Below are 16,152 nucleotides of genomic sequence, written 5' to 3'. Positions count from 1 at the left end.
CGACGTTCCTCACCCTCCCTAAGGAGCGGGGTTGTTCTTCGTACCCTGGAAATTCCGAGGGTTCCGGGTGAGCCAGCAAAGTCGGCGCGCGTTGGGAAGCCTCGTTCTGGAATCCTTTCCTCGTCCTCGCTTCCCAATTAGCCAGCCAGCTAATAAATCTCGCGGTGTCCCCCAGAATCGTGGTGGACCGCGTGCGCGCGACGAGAGGAAAAAACGAGTCACCGAGGGAGGAAAGAAGGAAACGGTCGCGACGAAGGTAATGCCAGAAAGGGAGAAACGGTGGGAGGGCAAAGGGGGGGGGGGAGAGGAAGATTCTCGAGCGACAGGGGACGAGGAGAATCCACTGTGGCCATCCGAGGTAGCCACTATTCACAGGGGCACAAGGCCAAGAAGTCCTCTCGCACGGATGTCGCGGCTCTTTCCTCTGCTGCCTCGTTGCCGAGGAACGGGGGGCCGAAGAGGGGAGGTTCGCGAAGTCGGTTCGCGATGCAGACGGTGGCCGTTGTAGTGGTGGCTTTACCTGCATCGGCCCGGCCAAGGGAACCCGACATTCCTCGTATTAAATGCCTCTCAGACGCTCTCTCGTCCGCCTGGCTGCGGTCTCGCGACCCATCCGACGCGTTCGTGCATGATACTCCGTGTGAGTGAATGTGGGATGGATGGGTACTGGAATGGTTGGATGAATACTGTACCACTAGGTTCTCTGGCCAATTTAGAGAGCTTGGCTTTTGAGGGTTTATATGTAGAAGGAGGATAGTTCTGAGAGTTTGGTTGAGGGAAGGCTTCTTTGAGGGTGGTTCTGGAGAGACTATGATTTGTTTTGGATGTACTTGCATGTACCTGTTGATATAGGTACAGTGTCTGTCAGAAATATAGTAACTTACAATTACTTCAAGGACACTTAAGTGTGCAGTACCCTCTTGAATACAAACTGCTAGGTGTGTTCGTTGCTATTTCTTTCAGGACTGTGTTTTATTTGCCACGTTTAGGAACTGATTTTGCCCTCACAGTGTCTCAGGAAGCACGAGCCCTTGTTAAGATAGCTCTGCTCTAGAGTTACAAAGAATTACTAGCGTTTCTGAGCCGTTTCTGGCCATTTGTCCCACCATTGAGACATACATTGTGAGAGGTGTGAAACTGTGAAGAATCTGAACCCCTGCTGTTTATACAAAATTACTATATTTTATGGATGCAATGTGCTTGTACCCGCTTGTACTGTCTTGTATGAATTAAATGAATCCTCAATCAAATGGTACAAGTCTTAAAATTTCCACACGACCACTTTTAAACCTTCAGTTACACAAAATTTCCACCCTCAAATTCTACATCTAGATTCTTTGTGAATCAATAACCAGTACCTCTGAAAGCACAATAATCACCAAGAAGATGCAGCCAGCAAGTAGAGTCTCAGAAGACGCTATGCAACAGCAGCTAACTAGCGGAGAGAGAACAAGAGAAACAGTTCTCCGCTGGGTCGTCGTGAGGGGAGAAGAAGAGAGACAAGAAGCGAGGAGTTTGGTATGCGGTCCGCGCAGCGGGTTCACACACGGCCCAAAGGCAGGGTCCGCGAGGTAGAAGGGGGAGAACGCAGAGGGACATGCTCGAGAGGCATTGCCCAAACCGGGGCGACAGTTTCCCCCTTCTTTCCCTCATTTGCATACGCGATCGTACACCTGTGTTGCACGGACAGTGCGTGTCCACCCGCCACCAGCGTACACCTGACCAATAAGTCGAGCTGGCCGAGCGTAAATCTGGACCGTAAACGTGGATATTCCGGAACCCCTGCCGCGTCAACGAGGGCAAGTTTGCCTGGGCCGTCGTAATCGATGAGTCTCGCCCGTGCCATCGTTTATTTCGGGGGCAGAGGCTCCACGAGGAATAATTAATAATTGGGGCCCGCCCCGACTTGTCGTTGGACGACCGCGGGGAATTATGGAGCCACGGCGCGGAATTAACGAGCTTGCAGAAAAATCCGCGATTGAATTTAAATCAGGAACGCGGAAACGCATTAATCCCTCGAGAGAGGGGGACCGATAAATCTCGAGGTGACAGGGGGTGAGCCAGTTTCGCGTGATCGCGGGCCCCGATATCCCCCCCCTCCATTGCTCGGGGACCAGCATGGCGGCGGAAGTGTTGACAAATCGACCATGCTTCCTTTCGCTTCTAATCGACGCTTCGTCGATAAATCTCCGCCGTTGTTAGGCTTCGAGGAAGTCGTAGAAGATGCAAGCGAGGTCGCTGGAGCTCAAGGTTCGGCGGGCAAAATCAAAATTTGCGTACGCTAATTGCGGCTGGTTTTATAGGCCTTCTTTAGGCATCCATGTCGTCGAAGCGACTGTTCATTAGCGAGATCGCGCCTGGAACGAGCGGGAATCCGAAAAAACGCCGAGTACAGGCTCTCTCAAGCGAAGACGTAAATCTTGAAGTGGGGGGACCGTGATTGCCATCCCCGAGGTTGGGGAAACGAGTACACGAGGATTTCGGGTCTGTTCGTTCGTCGATTAACGACCGGCTCGCTTTTGACAAATCGATCCTGCTTCCGTATCTGAGTTGCCGCGTGATTTATATGCGTTTAGAGGCTGCTGTTGCTTCGAACTGAAAATATAAATGACACGACGGGGATATCTCTATCGGAACATCCACTGTGGGCTACGCTATAACAGTCTTCATTTAAATATGGTAAAATACGAGATATCTGATGGGCAAACTGCGAGACTGAGTGGCGGCTCTGGGGCCTGGAGCAAAGAAACGAGATTTTGGCTTCTTGGGTGGTGACCTCGATACTTGTTACTGGATTCGTAAATTGCGGAGCTGTGAAATTCGGAACGATACTTGGGAGACTTGAAATTTGAGGCTTTCGAGTACTGAAACACTTTCCTTTCAAGGTTCATAGGGTTAACTGAAACTTAAACTAGAAATTCTTAGAATTCTTAGGATATCCAAAGATTGCACTGCCTATTACTTTTCCACATAATTTTTAAGAACCTTACCAATTGAATGCAATATTAAAATAGAAGAAAGTAAAGAAGATTGAAGAAAAATTCAAACCCAAAACTATGCAGAGCCAAGGCTCATTGAGGCCCAAGAGTACACCTGTTGTTCCCTGACTCATCCCGATCCCCCGCGGGTATTCGAGGCGTTCCTTCGCGGTGACTCCTTCATTTTCGTTCTCCGTGGTTTTTATTCATCCTCCGTGGCGGGCACCGTTTAGACGACTATCGTTTATCATTACATGGCCCATTATTGGGTCCATAATTATCGAGATTTATCACGCGGCAAGAGAAAGGAGGGTAAGATCGTGGCACTGTTTCTGCTCGCTTCGATTCGCGTCTTTCTACGTTTTCTCTTCTCTTATTTCGACCGCGACGGGATCGTTCGTTTTAATACGACCGTGCTAATTGCGCCGAGCCGATGGTACCCGAGAAATTTAACGCCTCGAATTATTTCGCGCCGGTGGTCTATTACGAGAGAGCGGCACTGAGTTCTCTTGGTTCCAGTCACGTCGATCCACGTTTACCCGTGAAATTTCTACGGATAGGAAACTATTGACGCGTGAGAAAGTCAGCAAGTTATTTCCTAATTAAAGTCGGACAATTGACCTTATTGAGAACTGAGCTAATGAGATCTGTGAAGTCGAATAAATTCACTTGTTTCTAGGCTACTAGTGACTATTTACGAGTTATGTACATAAATTTTTAGTAGCTATACGAAGCGTACATTACAATTACAAATTAGAATCCGTTGTAAGTACACCTCAAGTCGTTTAAATACCTCAACAGATTCATTATATCCACCCCAATCTAAAGTATAGTGTTCACCAAACTAGTACAGTAGTCTTGAGTTAAGCTTCCCCTCGAGCCTCGAGCAGTCAGCCCGCTAATTCACAATCAGACCTCGCGATACGCCAACGAGGGCATCGGTAACGTCCACGTGGGCCCAGCAGCCGTGACGTCGCGTCGCTGATAGAGGCGCCCACATCAGGAGGCTAGTGGATATTGTGCCGAGAATAGACCACGTCTACCTATTCGTTTCGACGCGATTCGCTGCGTTCGTGCTATCCACGTGTTTGTACGTGCTCGCGAGACAGAATCGTCATTCGAGTCGCTTCGACTCGAAGGAGCCGTCACTGTGGGAAAGAGCGAAGCCTCGGCGCTGAAAAGAGCGAGGAAAATTATTGGGAGGCTCCGAATCGAAGACAAAGACGCCTCGAGGAATACTGAGATTATATGATCGAAGGAGCGAAGAGGAAAGAGATACGTGCATACATAGGAGAAAGGAGAGAGGCGGAACGTCTGCTTAAAGACATACACAAGACGAGATTGTGCAAAAGCTTGCCGTACTCTCATCTCGCTGATCGTTTCCTGTGCCATTATGCTACCGCTGAAAAGCCGGCTATTCCCTTCTTACATGCGCCTCTTTACGCCGCTATTGAAATTGCAAACGGAGAAAGTCGAAGGACGATTACTTCGACTGGGGCCAGAGACGCGGATGAGCGTCGGTTCGCGGAGAAAGAGACGACTTGTACAAGTATGTAATGGATGGTTATTCCATGGTTAACACTGTGGTTAGCTGTTTGAGACGTCTTCCTATTGAAATGGTCACGAGATAGGACTGCATTTGAAATTGACTTTGAGCTTTGGATACAATTAAATTGGTTGCAGTGATACGAAGATGAAGTAGAGTCTGATGATGTCATCACTGAGGATGGCTCGGTAACGATATGCACTTGAAGATAGTTTTTGAGGAAGTCTATCTGTAGACTTGGTTAAAAGTTTCAAATTTTTGAATATTCAAAATTTCGTAATTTCAAAATTTCGTAATTTCAAATTTTCAAATCTTCAAATTTTCAAATTTTCACATTTTCAAATCTTCAAATTTTCAAATTTTCACATTTTCAAATCTTCAAATTTTCAAATTTTCAAATCTTTAAATCCCCTCAAATGCTAATGCTACCGAATTTCAACTTTACCCGCAGATACAATTGCTGATTCTTCAATAGTAAACTGCAAGCGTTTTAACAATCCAGAATAGAAAAGCCAGAGAGCCATCAGCCTACTATTCTCGCTCGTTTCACGGTAACGAATGGAAGTCGTCTACCGATTATCGTCAGTTTCTCGAGAGGCACTCGAGCGAGCATCTCGAAACGCGGCTGCTGGCCAGCAATACATCTTCTAGTAATTAGAAAGCTGTAAGTGGTCGAGCAGTCGGGGTAGAAACGAGAAGGTCGCAGTAAACGATTGCTAACGCGCCACCCACGTGACGTGTCACCAGGCCCAGGCTGTCGAGCGTAATTACGTCGAGACGAACGGCCGATTTCGAGCGGACCCAAGAGGTCCTCGGAGAGGATCCTCGAGTTCGAGATGACGACGTGTTTCCTCGCGAGAGGTATACACACTGCGACGGGTCCCGTCGAGGGCCCTCGTTCGGGGACGTAACGGACCGAATCGACGAGAAGGCAGGCCCATGCGCGCCGAGGTGGATTATTTGAAGAGCACTAGCGTGTTTGTATATTTCATAACTCGCTCGTGAGGTTCTAAGAGGTCCCATGCGGGGCCCGTTTTCTCGGGGGCGACAAAGGGTGGGCCTCTCAATCTTTCCCTGTTCCGTGGGCTCTCGAGGGCTCACGGGGGCATAAACAGAAACCCCTGAATTGCTTCCTTTCTCTGAAGGATCTTTCTGATCTTTCTCTCCCCCAACTTTGTTTCTCTCTCTCTCTTCGTCCCTCTGTCAGGGGTCCGTGTACGCTTCTCTCGGAGCATTTAGCGCTGCTCGAGCTAATTCAATTATGGACCCATGGGCGCGCAATAAAAAAAATATGGAAAGCAAATAGACCTCGTGCACGTGTATACCTCTGGATTTTTCGAGGGTACGCTAAGCGGAGAGAGAGCTACGCGTAATATCAGGCCAAATAAAAGGAAGACAGGGTGGAAATAAAAGGCAGAGCGTGTACTCGCGCTGCCAGCCCCGACGTAATAACTATAAAACCATTTTCGCGACGCCTGCCTCGAAAAACGGCACACAGACTGACTTTCATCACTTCTGCGGATAATTCTGTCATTACCGTCTCCGGTGATTGAATACGGTATACATAATCTCTTCCGAGCGGAGCGCGATACAGCGTCCTCGGATGCCACCTTGCATTTACCGGCCCCCTGGGAATGCTCTGTGCCTTTCTGCCCGATGAATCCTCGAATCTCATCCCGGGAGCGATGTCTCGATGCACTAATGGCGGAAGTGCCCGCTGTCGTCATGAGAGAATCCCTGGACGATTATCGTCGTGTATTCTATTCCTGCCTCCACTTCATGAAATATATTTCTGCTCTCTTGTTCCCTAATGGATGTTTAAAGTCGAATTTCTGCATACAACATGATTTCATTTGTGTATGCTCCAGATTTCAGGAATTCTGCGTCCAAGTCTGGACCCGCTAGCCAGAGATAAGCTACTGGATACTTGTTATTTTTAGAAATAAAAAGGAAATTGGATTTGATAGTGTCTGACTCTTTAAAAATTTTCCTTGCAAAAATTTCCTATTATTTTAACTCTATGTATTCCCAGTTTTTTTTGTTAATTTTTCTTCCAATAATTTCTTATTATTCTAAGTCAATTTACAAATGTAGAGTGACGTTTTGACATAGGAATATACATTGTAAAGGGTTAATATTTGTCATTAATTTTTAGAGAAAGTGGACTTGATGAATTCTTGGCCCTAGGGTCCAGAATTTCACTTGGTATCTTAAGATGGATTCTGAAGTGGCACGTGTCAGCCTTCCGACTATCCCAAATATTTCCTCAATCAGTGTCCCCCAGCGTGACAGAGTCGTTGTTTGCATAGCGATACCGCGGTTTGCAGATCCACCGAAGGCGAACCCACGGCTGGAAAAATTTCGCGGTTGGAGGTCAGCCTCCGAAAGGAAGAGAAGGAGAGGTTGAGGAACAGAACAGAAGGTGTTGCCAAGCGACTGGAACCGAACTGGAATTCTGCGTAACGACTCGTTGGGATGTACAAGGAGCAACAGACCGGAAATCCTTTGGATTCGATGGCTCTCGCGCGAGCGGATCGACAAAGGAATCGGGGCTAGAAAATTTCGCGATCGGCGCCGCGATACAATGGGCCCTCGTGCAAGTCTTCGTCGAGGGACCTGTATTGTTGCGAAACGGCGGCTCCTCTCGCCTCGAGATTCACTCGGCTGCCTCGAGAACGGTCTTGAGAACGAGAACGAGGGTTGCCTTTTAGCGGGGGCCAGCTGCGGCATCGTTAAACGAATCTTCCACGCGATTTCAATTCGAAAGGGAACGTCAATCTTTCGATTCGAAGCTCTACCTGAAATCTCGTCTGCTCTTAGAGGAGAGGGAGATTTTTCCAAGAAATTTGCCGTTTCGACGATTGTGCAATCACAGCTGGATGTTCGCGTGACAGCGCTTTATGAAACGCTTCACGCTTTCGAAAGAGGTCGTCTCTGTGAGCCCTCTCGCGTTATTACGATTCGACTGAGAAAATACCATTATGCCATTTATGATAATATGAGGACGGAGAGAAAGGAGCCTGTGTTTGCTCGGAACGTCCTGGAGAATCAATATTTCCTCTTTGGGGTTTGGAATTCTAGGGTTTGGTGAGCAAATCTTTTACTTTGTGTTTGAAATCATCGAAGAGAAGTTAATTGGTTATTTGTCTACTAAAAGAACTCACAATGCTGTCAACTACCCTTTATGCACTTCTAATTTCTATACCTACAGAACTCTGCTCGTTTTATCATTTTATTCACGCTACTAAATTTTTTAAGAAGTCATTCATCTTATTCGCAATTAAGAAATGGAAGTGTTCTACTCACCGTCCATCGGAAGGTAAAGTGCAGTTGCAGGGTGACGGGTTCGCTGAGGGTGAAGGTGTTCTGGCCGAGGGCGTGACTAGATACGTTGCCAAAGCTACAGGAGCCGATGGCGGTGACATTCGACTGGTACTCCTTTAGGCAGAGCCAGAAGGCAGTGGAACACGGTGTCGTACAGGGTGGTAATCCACCCTTTCCTCCGCCGTCTCCTCCCCCGCCACAACACCTACCGTCCACCAGGGTGCCCCTGTTGTTCGTCAGCGAGAGGATCTGCACCTCGAAGAACCCGCTCGCGTTCGTCGCCTGTAACCATAATTAATCGTATTATTGAATATTCATAACAATTGTCGTAAAATATAGAACCATCTAAGAGGATTAATTAGAGATGGAGTAAAACAGTAATTAATAAGGTTTATAAATTCTTTGCTTGAATCTCTCATTTACTCGACTACTAAAAAAAAAAGAAATTTCTAAGGTAATCAGTTTAAAAATCACTTGCAATTATCATTCCAACATCATTAACTAAGTACTGATCCTATTTCCCTCATTCCTGATTATGTTGACCAAAGCATTAAGTCGAGCCACTTCATCTAATTCACCCTGTCCTTTCTTTCTGGTCTTTGCCCTCGTCGACTTAATTCTATGGCGAATTTATTGTATTCGTTAAACGTAGAGCGAAGCGATTGGCATTAAACCTCATGATTTCGGTTCGTTTCTAATGGGCGCAATAAAGCAGCGGGGATTTTCCAGCTGGTCTCGAGAAAACGGAAGTCTTGAGTCTCGAGGGGCCCCAGGAGGCGAAAGGCCCCTCGAGTGTCGGTTACGAGCACGGCTGAGCTCTTAAGCGATTCGGTGAAAGAAATCGAGCAGTTTCGAAACCTCGCGCTGGCAATTTCCCGAAGCTCCCAGTATTTATATCGGAGCGACCTGTTACTCGCGATAGCCATCGCGCCAACGTGTGCATGAATAAGGAAACTCACGATGCGCCTCCTGCATCCCGAATTAAAATGCAATCCCGTGTTATTCGCCATCTTGGCCTTTCTTTGTATACATATATTAGCATGCAGACTTCGAGTTGAAAATAGAATTTAATGCAGACGAGGTTTTGAACTTCAGTGAATTATCCCTGCAGATAAATATGCTAAGTACGCACTATAAAAGTTAGGAAACACTTTACAAATTCAAGGAAGATAAATTGAAGAACACTGATAGTACAGATTTCGAATGACGGGAAATTCTAGAATGGTGTACATTTCATTGAAAATTCTCATGAAAGGTGAGAACAATCTCCAAGAAAGAGTACATTTATAAAAATCTCACACTCCTAGCAATCGAAAGCCCCATAAATACCAAACTCGCATACCACTTATCACTTCCCACATACTTCAGAACTTCAAAAATCCCATAATACCCCATTCGACCTTATCTCCCCATCATCTCACTTCGTAAATCCGATCGGCGTCGATCGAAGGCATCGGCAGAAATCGCCAGCGTAAATTAGCCTCATCGATGGGGTTCTCCTCTAAAAGCCATCGAAAGTCGCGCTAAACGCGTCGCATTTAAAGGCAATCTCGCGTAGCAGCTGCGAGACTGGCAGTTCCGCAGCTGATCAAGCACCGAGTCGCATAGTTGCCGACGGTAACGATAATGCGAGTACACGTTTCCTCAGCATCTCCAAGGAAGGTACCCCGAGTCGCATTGTCCCTCTGCTGATGGCTCTCCATTTCCCGTCCCGTGGCAGCGGGGCATTATCCGTGATTCACTCTTCAATTTCCGCGAGATTCATCCTAGACGAGCACTCTCTTCCAGCGAGATCGCACGAAACCACAGAAGCTCTCGGGTTCGTCGGGGAAAATGTCACTCGGCCCGATGGGATTATATAACGTAGCAGGAAGCGCGTTAGAAAGCAAAGGCCAGCAGACGATCCTCTCTGCGCTTTCTACCTTCGATCTTACTCTTACGGTAATTACACGGGCCCCGCGAGCCACGTACGTGAATGCATAGGGCACACGGACGCACACGGACGCACCCACACGCTGCACAGCGAGCCGATGGGTGCACGTGGCGCGATGCAACCGCAGTTCGATGGGTGTAGGTGAAGCGTACGTAGCCGTGGCTTTCGTAACCGGCTGCGATCGACGAAAGGAAGACTCTTTGAAGCTAGACGGTTTCGAGCTGGCCTATACACGTTGCTCGCCTTTTATTATTAATCGCAGTCGAACCGCGAGGGAACGCGATAAATCTTCGCCGACGATTGCCAGTTGCACAATTCTGCGCGCAATTTTGAGAGCAAAGGGGAGGGAATTGGGGAGCCTTTTTAGGAAGGGATATCGCGTGGGATTGCGACTTCACTTCTAAATGATTGCTCGTTGTTCGATGTATGTATGTAGATTGTGGTTACGCGGCGTCAGGTGCATTCAATTGGCTGGGGATTGTTAATTTTGATGCTTTCTCCGATGATGGAGTGACATTTGTTTCTATAGGAATATGGAGATGGGGGGATTGTTCAGGCATTGCTTTAGAGGTATCATAGCTTTGAGAATACTGAGCCCTGAGATCTCAAGCTGATGTTGTTGAGGGAGCTCTTTAGACCCATATTTCTCGCAGATTTATCCTGAAGAAATTGTTTCAACAGAGATCTTTGAATGCTAGACTTAAATTGTATACAATAGCTAGCTAATTTTTGAAGGTACAAATTTAATATTTTTAAGTCGCGAGCTCAAGGAACACTTCCTCTTTTCCTCCTAAGTATTCCTACTATTAAGACGAGAAATAGTTGAATTAAGTTAAGAGTATATAGGGTTTAAGAGTCACTCTAGCTCTAACTCTGAATCAATACCATTTTTCGCGTAGATAATGACCCAGTTAACACTTGAATAGTTGATAACACAATGGTTAAACTGCACATTTCGTCTCATAAAAGTATATTGTAGTTCCAGGCGAAAGCATTCAAAGGAATATATCAATCGGGCATGGGAAATGGATCCCCAAGGCAGTAAAACCACGTGTCCAGCAGCGATTTCCGTCGAACGTTTCAAATGTTGTCGTAAGGAATCGTCGCGATGGCCAGTCGCGCGGTTTTACGACAAAAGCTCGAACCTCCCCAGGGGTTTTCTTCTGTTTGACGACAAAGAACGGTGTAACGACCCGTCGCCCGTTTTATTAGCCGTGCATACTTATTCTGGAGGCTATGCTCGGCAACCGCGTTGCCTCCGAAAGAAGCTGAAAACGCGCAGCGAGGGCAGCCACGGTTTGCTCGCGCGGACTCGAGGTTTGCACAGTCCGCTCACGTGCCGACGTGAAATTGCCCGCGCAAGGAGATAGCTTTCAGACCGCCGCCGACACGGAAGAGACGTTTTTGAAAACTGGGATCGGTCGTTCGATGATACCAGTCGGAAAACGAGCCAGGAATTTTTAACAGCCGATCGGAATTCGCGGATTCGTGTTCTCACGACTGATACTGTTTCTTGGGTGTACTTGAACTCGATAAGATGCACTGGAGCAGAGAATTTTTTCACGGAATGTGAATTTTCGGAGCTAGTTGATTTTTTGGGACGGGGATTGTCTTTTAGTTATTTACTGTGAAATTTGGTGGTTATTTTTTTTTGAGACTGACTTTCAGTTTCTGAATCTTGATCACTGTTCAAAGACTGAGTGTAAATACGTACAAGTATCATGGTAGATACTGATATTGATGTAATCACTTAAGAATTTGCTGTTTGATTTTAAGTAATTTGGTAATAAGGCGCTGATGGGTTTATACTACAATAGGGTTTCATGATATGCAATAATCAGAGAGGGAGATTGCATAATCGAAACGAAATTTGTTCACCTTTAATCGCACCTGGCACAACAAAGGGATACGACTATTCGTTTTCCCACATGGTCTAGGGTTCACTCGCCACCCAGCGATAATTGAAGCCTCTCAGAGCTGTCGAGGGGAGTAATGAAGGTGGACACCTCGGTATTAGCGACCACTTCCCATCGTGTACCACGCCTTTCAACCTCGGAACAATTCACTCTGCTCAAGCTGCTCTCTTTCACGGTTATCAGGTCGATTGTGCGAAAGTTCATTTTTCACAAGGCTCCTTTGTGACGTCAATAGTCTCTTTCTTAAGAAAATTTCCCTCGTTTATATTACAGGATTCTACATATAACACGTAACACATAACTGTCCGAGCTTCTGCCATAGCGCAAAGTTAACAAACGTAGCATCGAAATAAATCTCCATTGTTTACTTGTCACTCGAAGCATGTTTCCACTACCGTAATCGACCGACTATCTCTCACAAACGTCACGCGCTTTATTTGCGAGATGAATTGCTCATAAGTAACCATCAAATTAATGGAGGTTTTTCAAGCATCAGATGGCCGACGCAACGAACCGAGTTGCACGTCCGGCGCATTTTTAACGTTCGATTCGTGTGAATACGCGCAGCACTCGCGCTGGTACCGTAATATAAACAGGCATTAACGCAGCAACCGGTTAAATGCGTAAGAAACCGACGGCTGGACCTAACGCCGCATCAGTCATTAAAGTGTCAACCACCTTTATCCACGCTGGAAGCCATCCACTTCATTCTTGCCTCGTCAATCTTCGCAGGGACGAAATTACCCATCCCAAACTATTCTTCCATTTCAACTAGCAAAATTAAAAATCCCCACGTCTCGCGAGTGGATCGTTCTGCGCGGCTGAAAGTCTTGTATCAGAGGGAAGCTCGCAGACAAAGAGCCTTTCCAGCCTCGATGCCTCGATTTCAGTCTCGTAGGAGGACCACCAAGAATCCTTGGCAACAGGGTCGATAGCTTGCAACGAGAGACAAAGGAGCGGTGTGTCCCAGAGAGATTGATTTCTGGACACCTGGTACACGGAGGAAGGTGGATAAGGAGCGTTTCAGGCGCGTTTCAGACCCTCCTGGAGGATCAGCGCGTGTATACACCTCCGCGTGACTTGTTACCAGTTCGTGCGCGCTCGCGAGGATGAGCCACACGTTCCCATCGGCGTCTGTGTGCCGATTCGCCCGGGGAGCAGCCTTTCCTTTCCGCATAGCCAAGGTGCAGCGAGCCATACTCTCGCTCCCTCTTAGTTTTATACACGCCGAAGCTCGCGAGAGTTAATACGAATAACTCATTCGAGCGAAAAAACGGCCGCCGAACGCGTATTGAGGAGCGAGCCTGCCGTGTCCTCCGCTGCAACTTCTCTTCGTGGGATCGCTCCTATCGTCCTCGACCATGGAATCCTTTTCTTTGTTACTTTTCTTTTGATCCGTCGCGTCACTCTGATCACTCCGCCTGGGTCTTTTTACGAGAAGCCGCGGGATCGAGGGAGCTTTAAATGGGATTAAGGCAAAGTGCCGGAGACAGTTCAGGATGAATGGGGTGCTGAATAATGAGGAGGTAAATGATCGGTGGATTTCGTAGAGAGGCTTCGAATATCAAGGTAGTCTTAATTTTGCTCCGATATAGGGAGGTTGCAGTGACTCCACTTATTGAATATATGATTCTGTTTATTTTAATCTGGAGACACTCTTTCCACAAATACCTCTTAAGATTCTTAATAATTATTCATAATTTATATTAAAGATCGTGGATTTCTTTAACGACCCCTCAGTTTAAGGTCCATCCATCCAGAATCTTTTATATTGAGCGATCTATAGTACACAGAAAATTTGTAAACCTCTTGGACGAACTATCTTTCGCGAATCACCATTAAATATAGCAATTTTCTTCGAGTGCAATCACCCTGTAATGGCAATCGGGGATCCAATTCTCGGAAAAGAAAGAAGAAGATATGAGACCGAGGCTCATAAGCATTCCGATGAAACGGATCGCCGATAAAATTTTATTTCCCTCTCGCGAGCTGAGCCCTCGATCGGTCCCTAATCGACTTAATAACAAGATGACTCTTGAAAATGACGCGGATCGTCGGGGATAATCGAAGGTAAACGGTGCGCTGCTTACCACGGTCGTCCAGTTACGCGGGTTAATTGTTATCGACGATCTCATTAGCGCGCATAAAACGAGGGCGGGGTGCGCGACGATGGAATACGTGTAATTATGTAAATGCTTAATTAGAGCTGGATGCAATTATGTAAAGCCCCCGGTGTGGTACGTACTTTAATATCTTAATTGAGAACCTGCTGACCAGTCGAACACAGCGGGATGGATCAATGAGAGCGGCTTTATCTTCGGGCGCCCGATGCTAATTACAATTCTCGAGCACTCCATTTGACCATCGAATTGCCACAAAAATCGATCCACTTGCGGTTCTAATGCGCACAAATCAACGGGTGACAGAGAAAGGGGTAGACCTGGCTCGTTTGAAAAGCTGGGAAATGAGGAAACCGAGATCGCTGGCGAGTGAATGCTTGGGCAGACTTCAAGGCACTTGCTGATTTTTCAGGCAAATTATTGCGTTTCTGTGGTTGCGAAAGACGTCGTGAAAGTAATGGATATGTTGCTTTTTTCGATTACGAGTTTTGGAAAGCTAGGTGGGTAATTAAGTTGAAGGGTTGCAGAAGGAATGTTTTCAGCTTTTCAAATATTTAAAATTCCAAATTTTCAAATATTCAAATATTCAAATATTTAAATTTTCAAATTTTCAAAAATTCAAGTATTTAAATATTCAAAATTTCAAATACAAAAATTTTTAAATATTTAAATTTTCAACTGTTCAAACCTTTCAAAAATGTTAGACTTAGTTACACTTCTGACACTCTTCTTGAGATACATTTTCATTTTCAACCCCCAAACTTCTACATACCTCTACTCAAATTTTCTTATCCACGATTCCTGCTCACCTCTGTCAGAGCACATTCACACGGTCCTCGCTCCAGTTGCTCTCAAATTCGCTCTTCGATCACTGTTTACCGATCGCCATCGAGATCCTCATCGGATCCACAGGGACCAGAGAGCAGTCGCTCACGCGACCCACGTCGGAACCGGAAAACGAGCAACACGAGACAGGGCAGGGGCTCGAGGGGCACGGAGGAGATGGAGCCAGAGTGGAGAACAGCAACAACAACTGACGCGAATTCGGTTTCGAAAATGGTCCAGGGCCTTTCATTTCATCTTTGAGCTCCTAAGTCGTAGGTAGTAATTACCAGTGGCCGCTACCTGGCCCGTCGAAATAGACCTGCCGAACACCATTTAATTCTACACTGCGGACGGATCCATCCGCACGGATGAATTTGTTGCTCGCTCACATACTCGTCGCGCGCCTACAGCCCACCATCGACCATATATCCCTCTCCATCGCGAGCAGGCCTATACTTAATATTTATTTGCTACTCGGCCGATTCCATCGCCTCTCCGACCCGTCGATCGGCCACAAATTACCGAAATAATTAAAAACTGTTACTCCGCGTGGGAAGTCCTCCTCTGGCCTGACAACCGAGATCTAGCACGATAGCGAATTTCTCTAATTTAATCGCTGCCCTTCTCTCGCTTTTAGGCGAGCCTATCCTTTCGATGACTTTCGACGGGATTATCTGCTGGGTGGGTGGGTGGAGAGGCTGGGAATAAATTAATTCGATTCCTGTCTTTTAATTAACTGGTCAGATTTGGACGATGGGTTGCATTCTTTCTGGAGGAGAAGAGTGTTCCTTTTGTACGAGAAATCAGCACCCACTGGGTGAAAGTTACGATGACAGTTATTGGAATATATTGCATAAAGAAAATTGAAGTGATATATGCTAATGAATTTTTTTTATAATCGAATAATCATCCAGAGATAGGCCAAAATAAAATTTTTAGGAACGAAGATAGTAAGATTAAGAGTAATGAATAAAACAATATTCATAGCTAACAAGTATTATTATATAGATAGAATGCACACTCTAGAAACTATTTACATATTGTCCAATTCTATTATAAAGACATCAATTCAATTCGCAAGTAGACCATAGTGTCTTTAGTATCCCTCACGATCGGCTCGCCCCCAATTTGCATCACTATACCCCTATCCAGAATCAAAACCCAGATCCCTCCAGTTTTGCATTGTTTGCGTTTCAACAGGTGCCAGATATCTCAGCCATCTGGACGCCCTCCTCGCTCGAATATCGATTCTCCCCCGTCTTATCCCTGTCCCGTTTGCTCGCTCATTTTCATGTTCACTGAACTTGACCGTTGATTATGATCAAACGTGCAGGGCTCGTCCCGTCATCGACGTCCCCGTTTTCCCTCTTAATTCATGCCTGCGACACTCGATTTACGGACATAATCGGTCAGCCACTGTCACGCATGATTACCGAAACATATAATCAAGGCGTAATCGGCCACAGAATCTACAGCCCGTTGATTAGAGGCTCGGCGTGTCGCGATTTTT

The 16,152-nt window shown here is 46.4% G+C and overlaps 1 protein-coding gene across 1 annotated transcript in view; it reads right to left on the bottom strand.

The window, feature by feature from the left end:
• Positions 1 to 14,054, bottom strand: part of Ser (protein serrate) — a 30,618-nt gene extending 16,564 nt beyond the window's left edge. Inside the window, exons 1-5 of the mRNA XM_076378873.1 lie at positions 13,964 to 14,054; positions 13,569 to 13,903; positions 13,487 to 13,519; positions 13,199 to 13,379; positions 7,831 to 8,132 (exon numbers count right to left, since the gene is read on the bottom strand). Coding sequence (XP_076234988.1) covers positions 7,831 to 8,132; positions 13,199 to 13,379; positions 13,487 to 13,519; positions 13,569 to 13,903; positions 13,964 to 14,054 — 942 coding nt within the window. The remainder of the gene's footprint in view (positions 1 to 7,830; positions 8,133 to 13,198; positions 13,380 to 13,486; positions 13,520 to 13,568; positions 13,904 to 13,963) is intronic.
• Positions 14,055 to 16,152: the final 2,098 nt, after the last annotated feature.

The sequence above is a fragment of the Calliopsis andreniformis genome, chromosome 5, assembly GCF_051401765.1.
Source record: "Calliopsis andreniformis isolate RMS-2024a chromosome 5, iyCalAndr_principal, whole genome shotgun sequence".
Classification (NCBI taxonomy): domain Eukaryota; kingdom Metazoa; phylum Arthropoda; class Insecta; order Hymenoptera; family Andrenidae; genus Calliopsis; species Calliopsis andreniformis.
The sequence above is the reverse complement of the archived record's forward strand: the minus strand, read 5'-3'. Positions and strand labels throughout refer to the sequence as shown.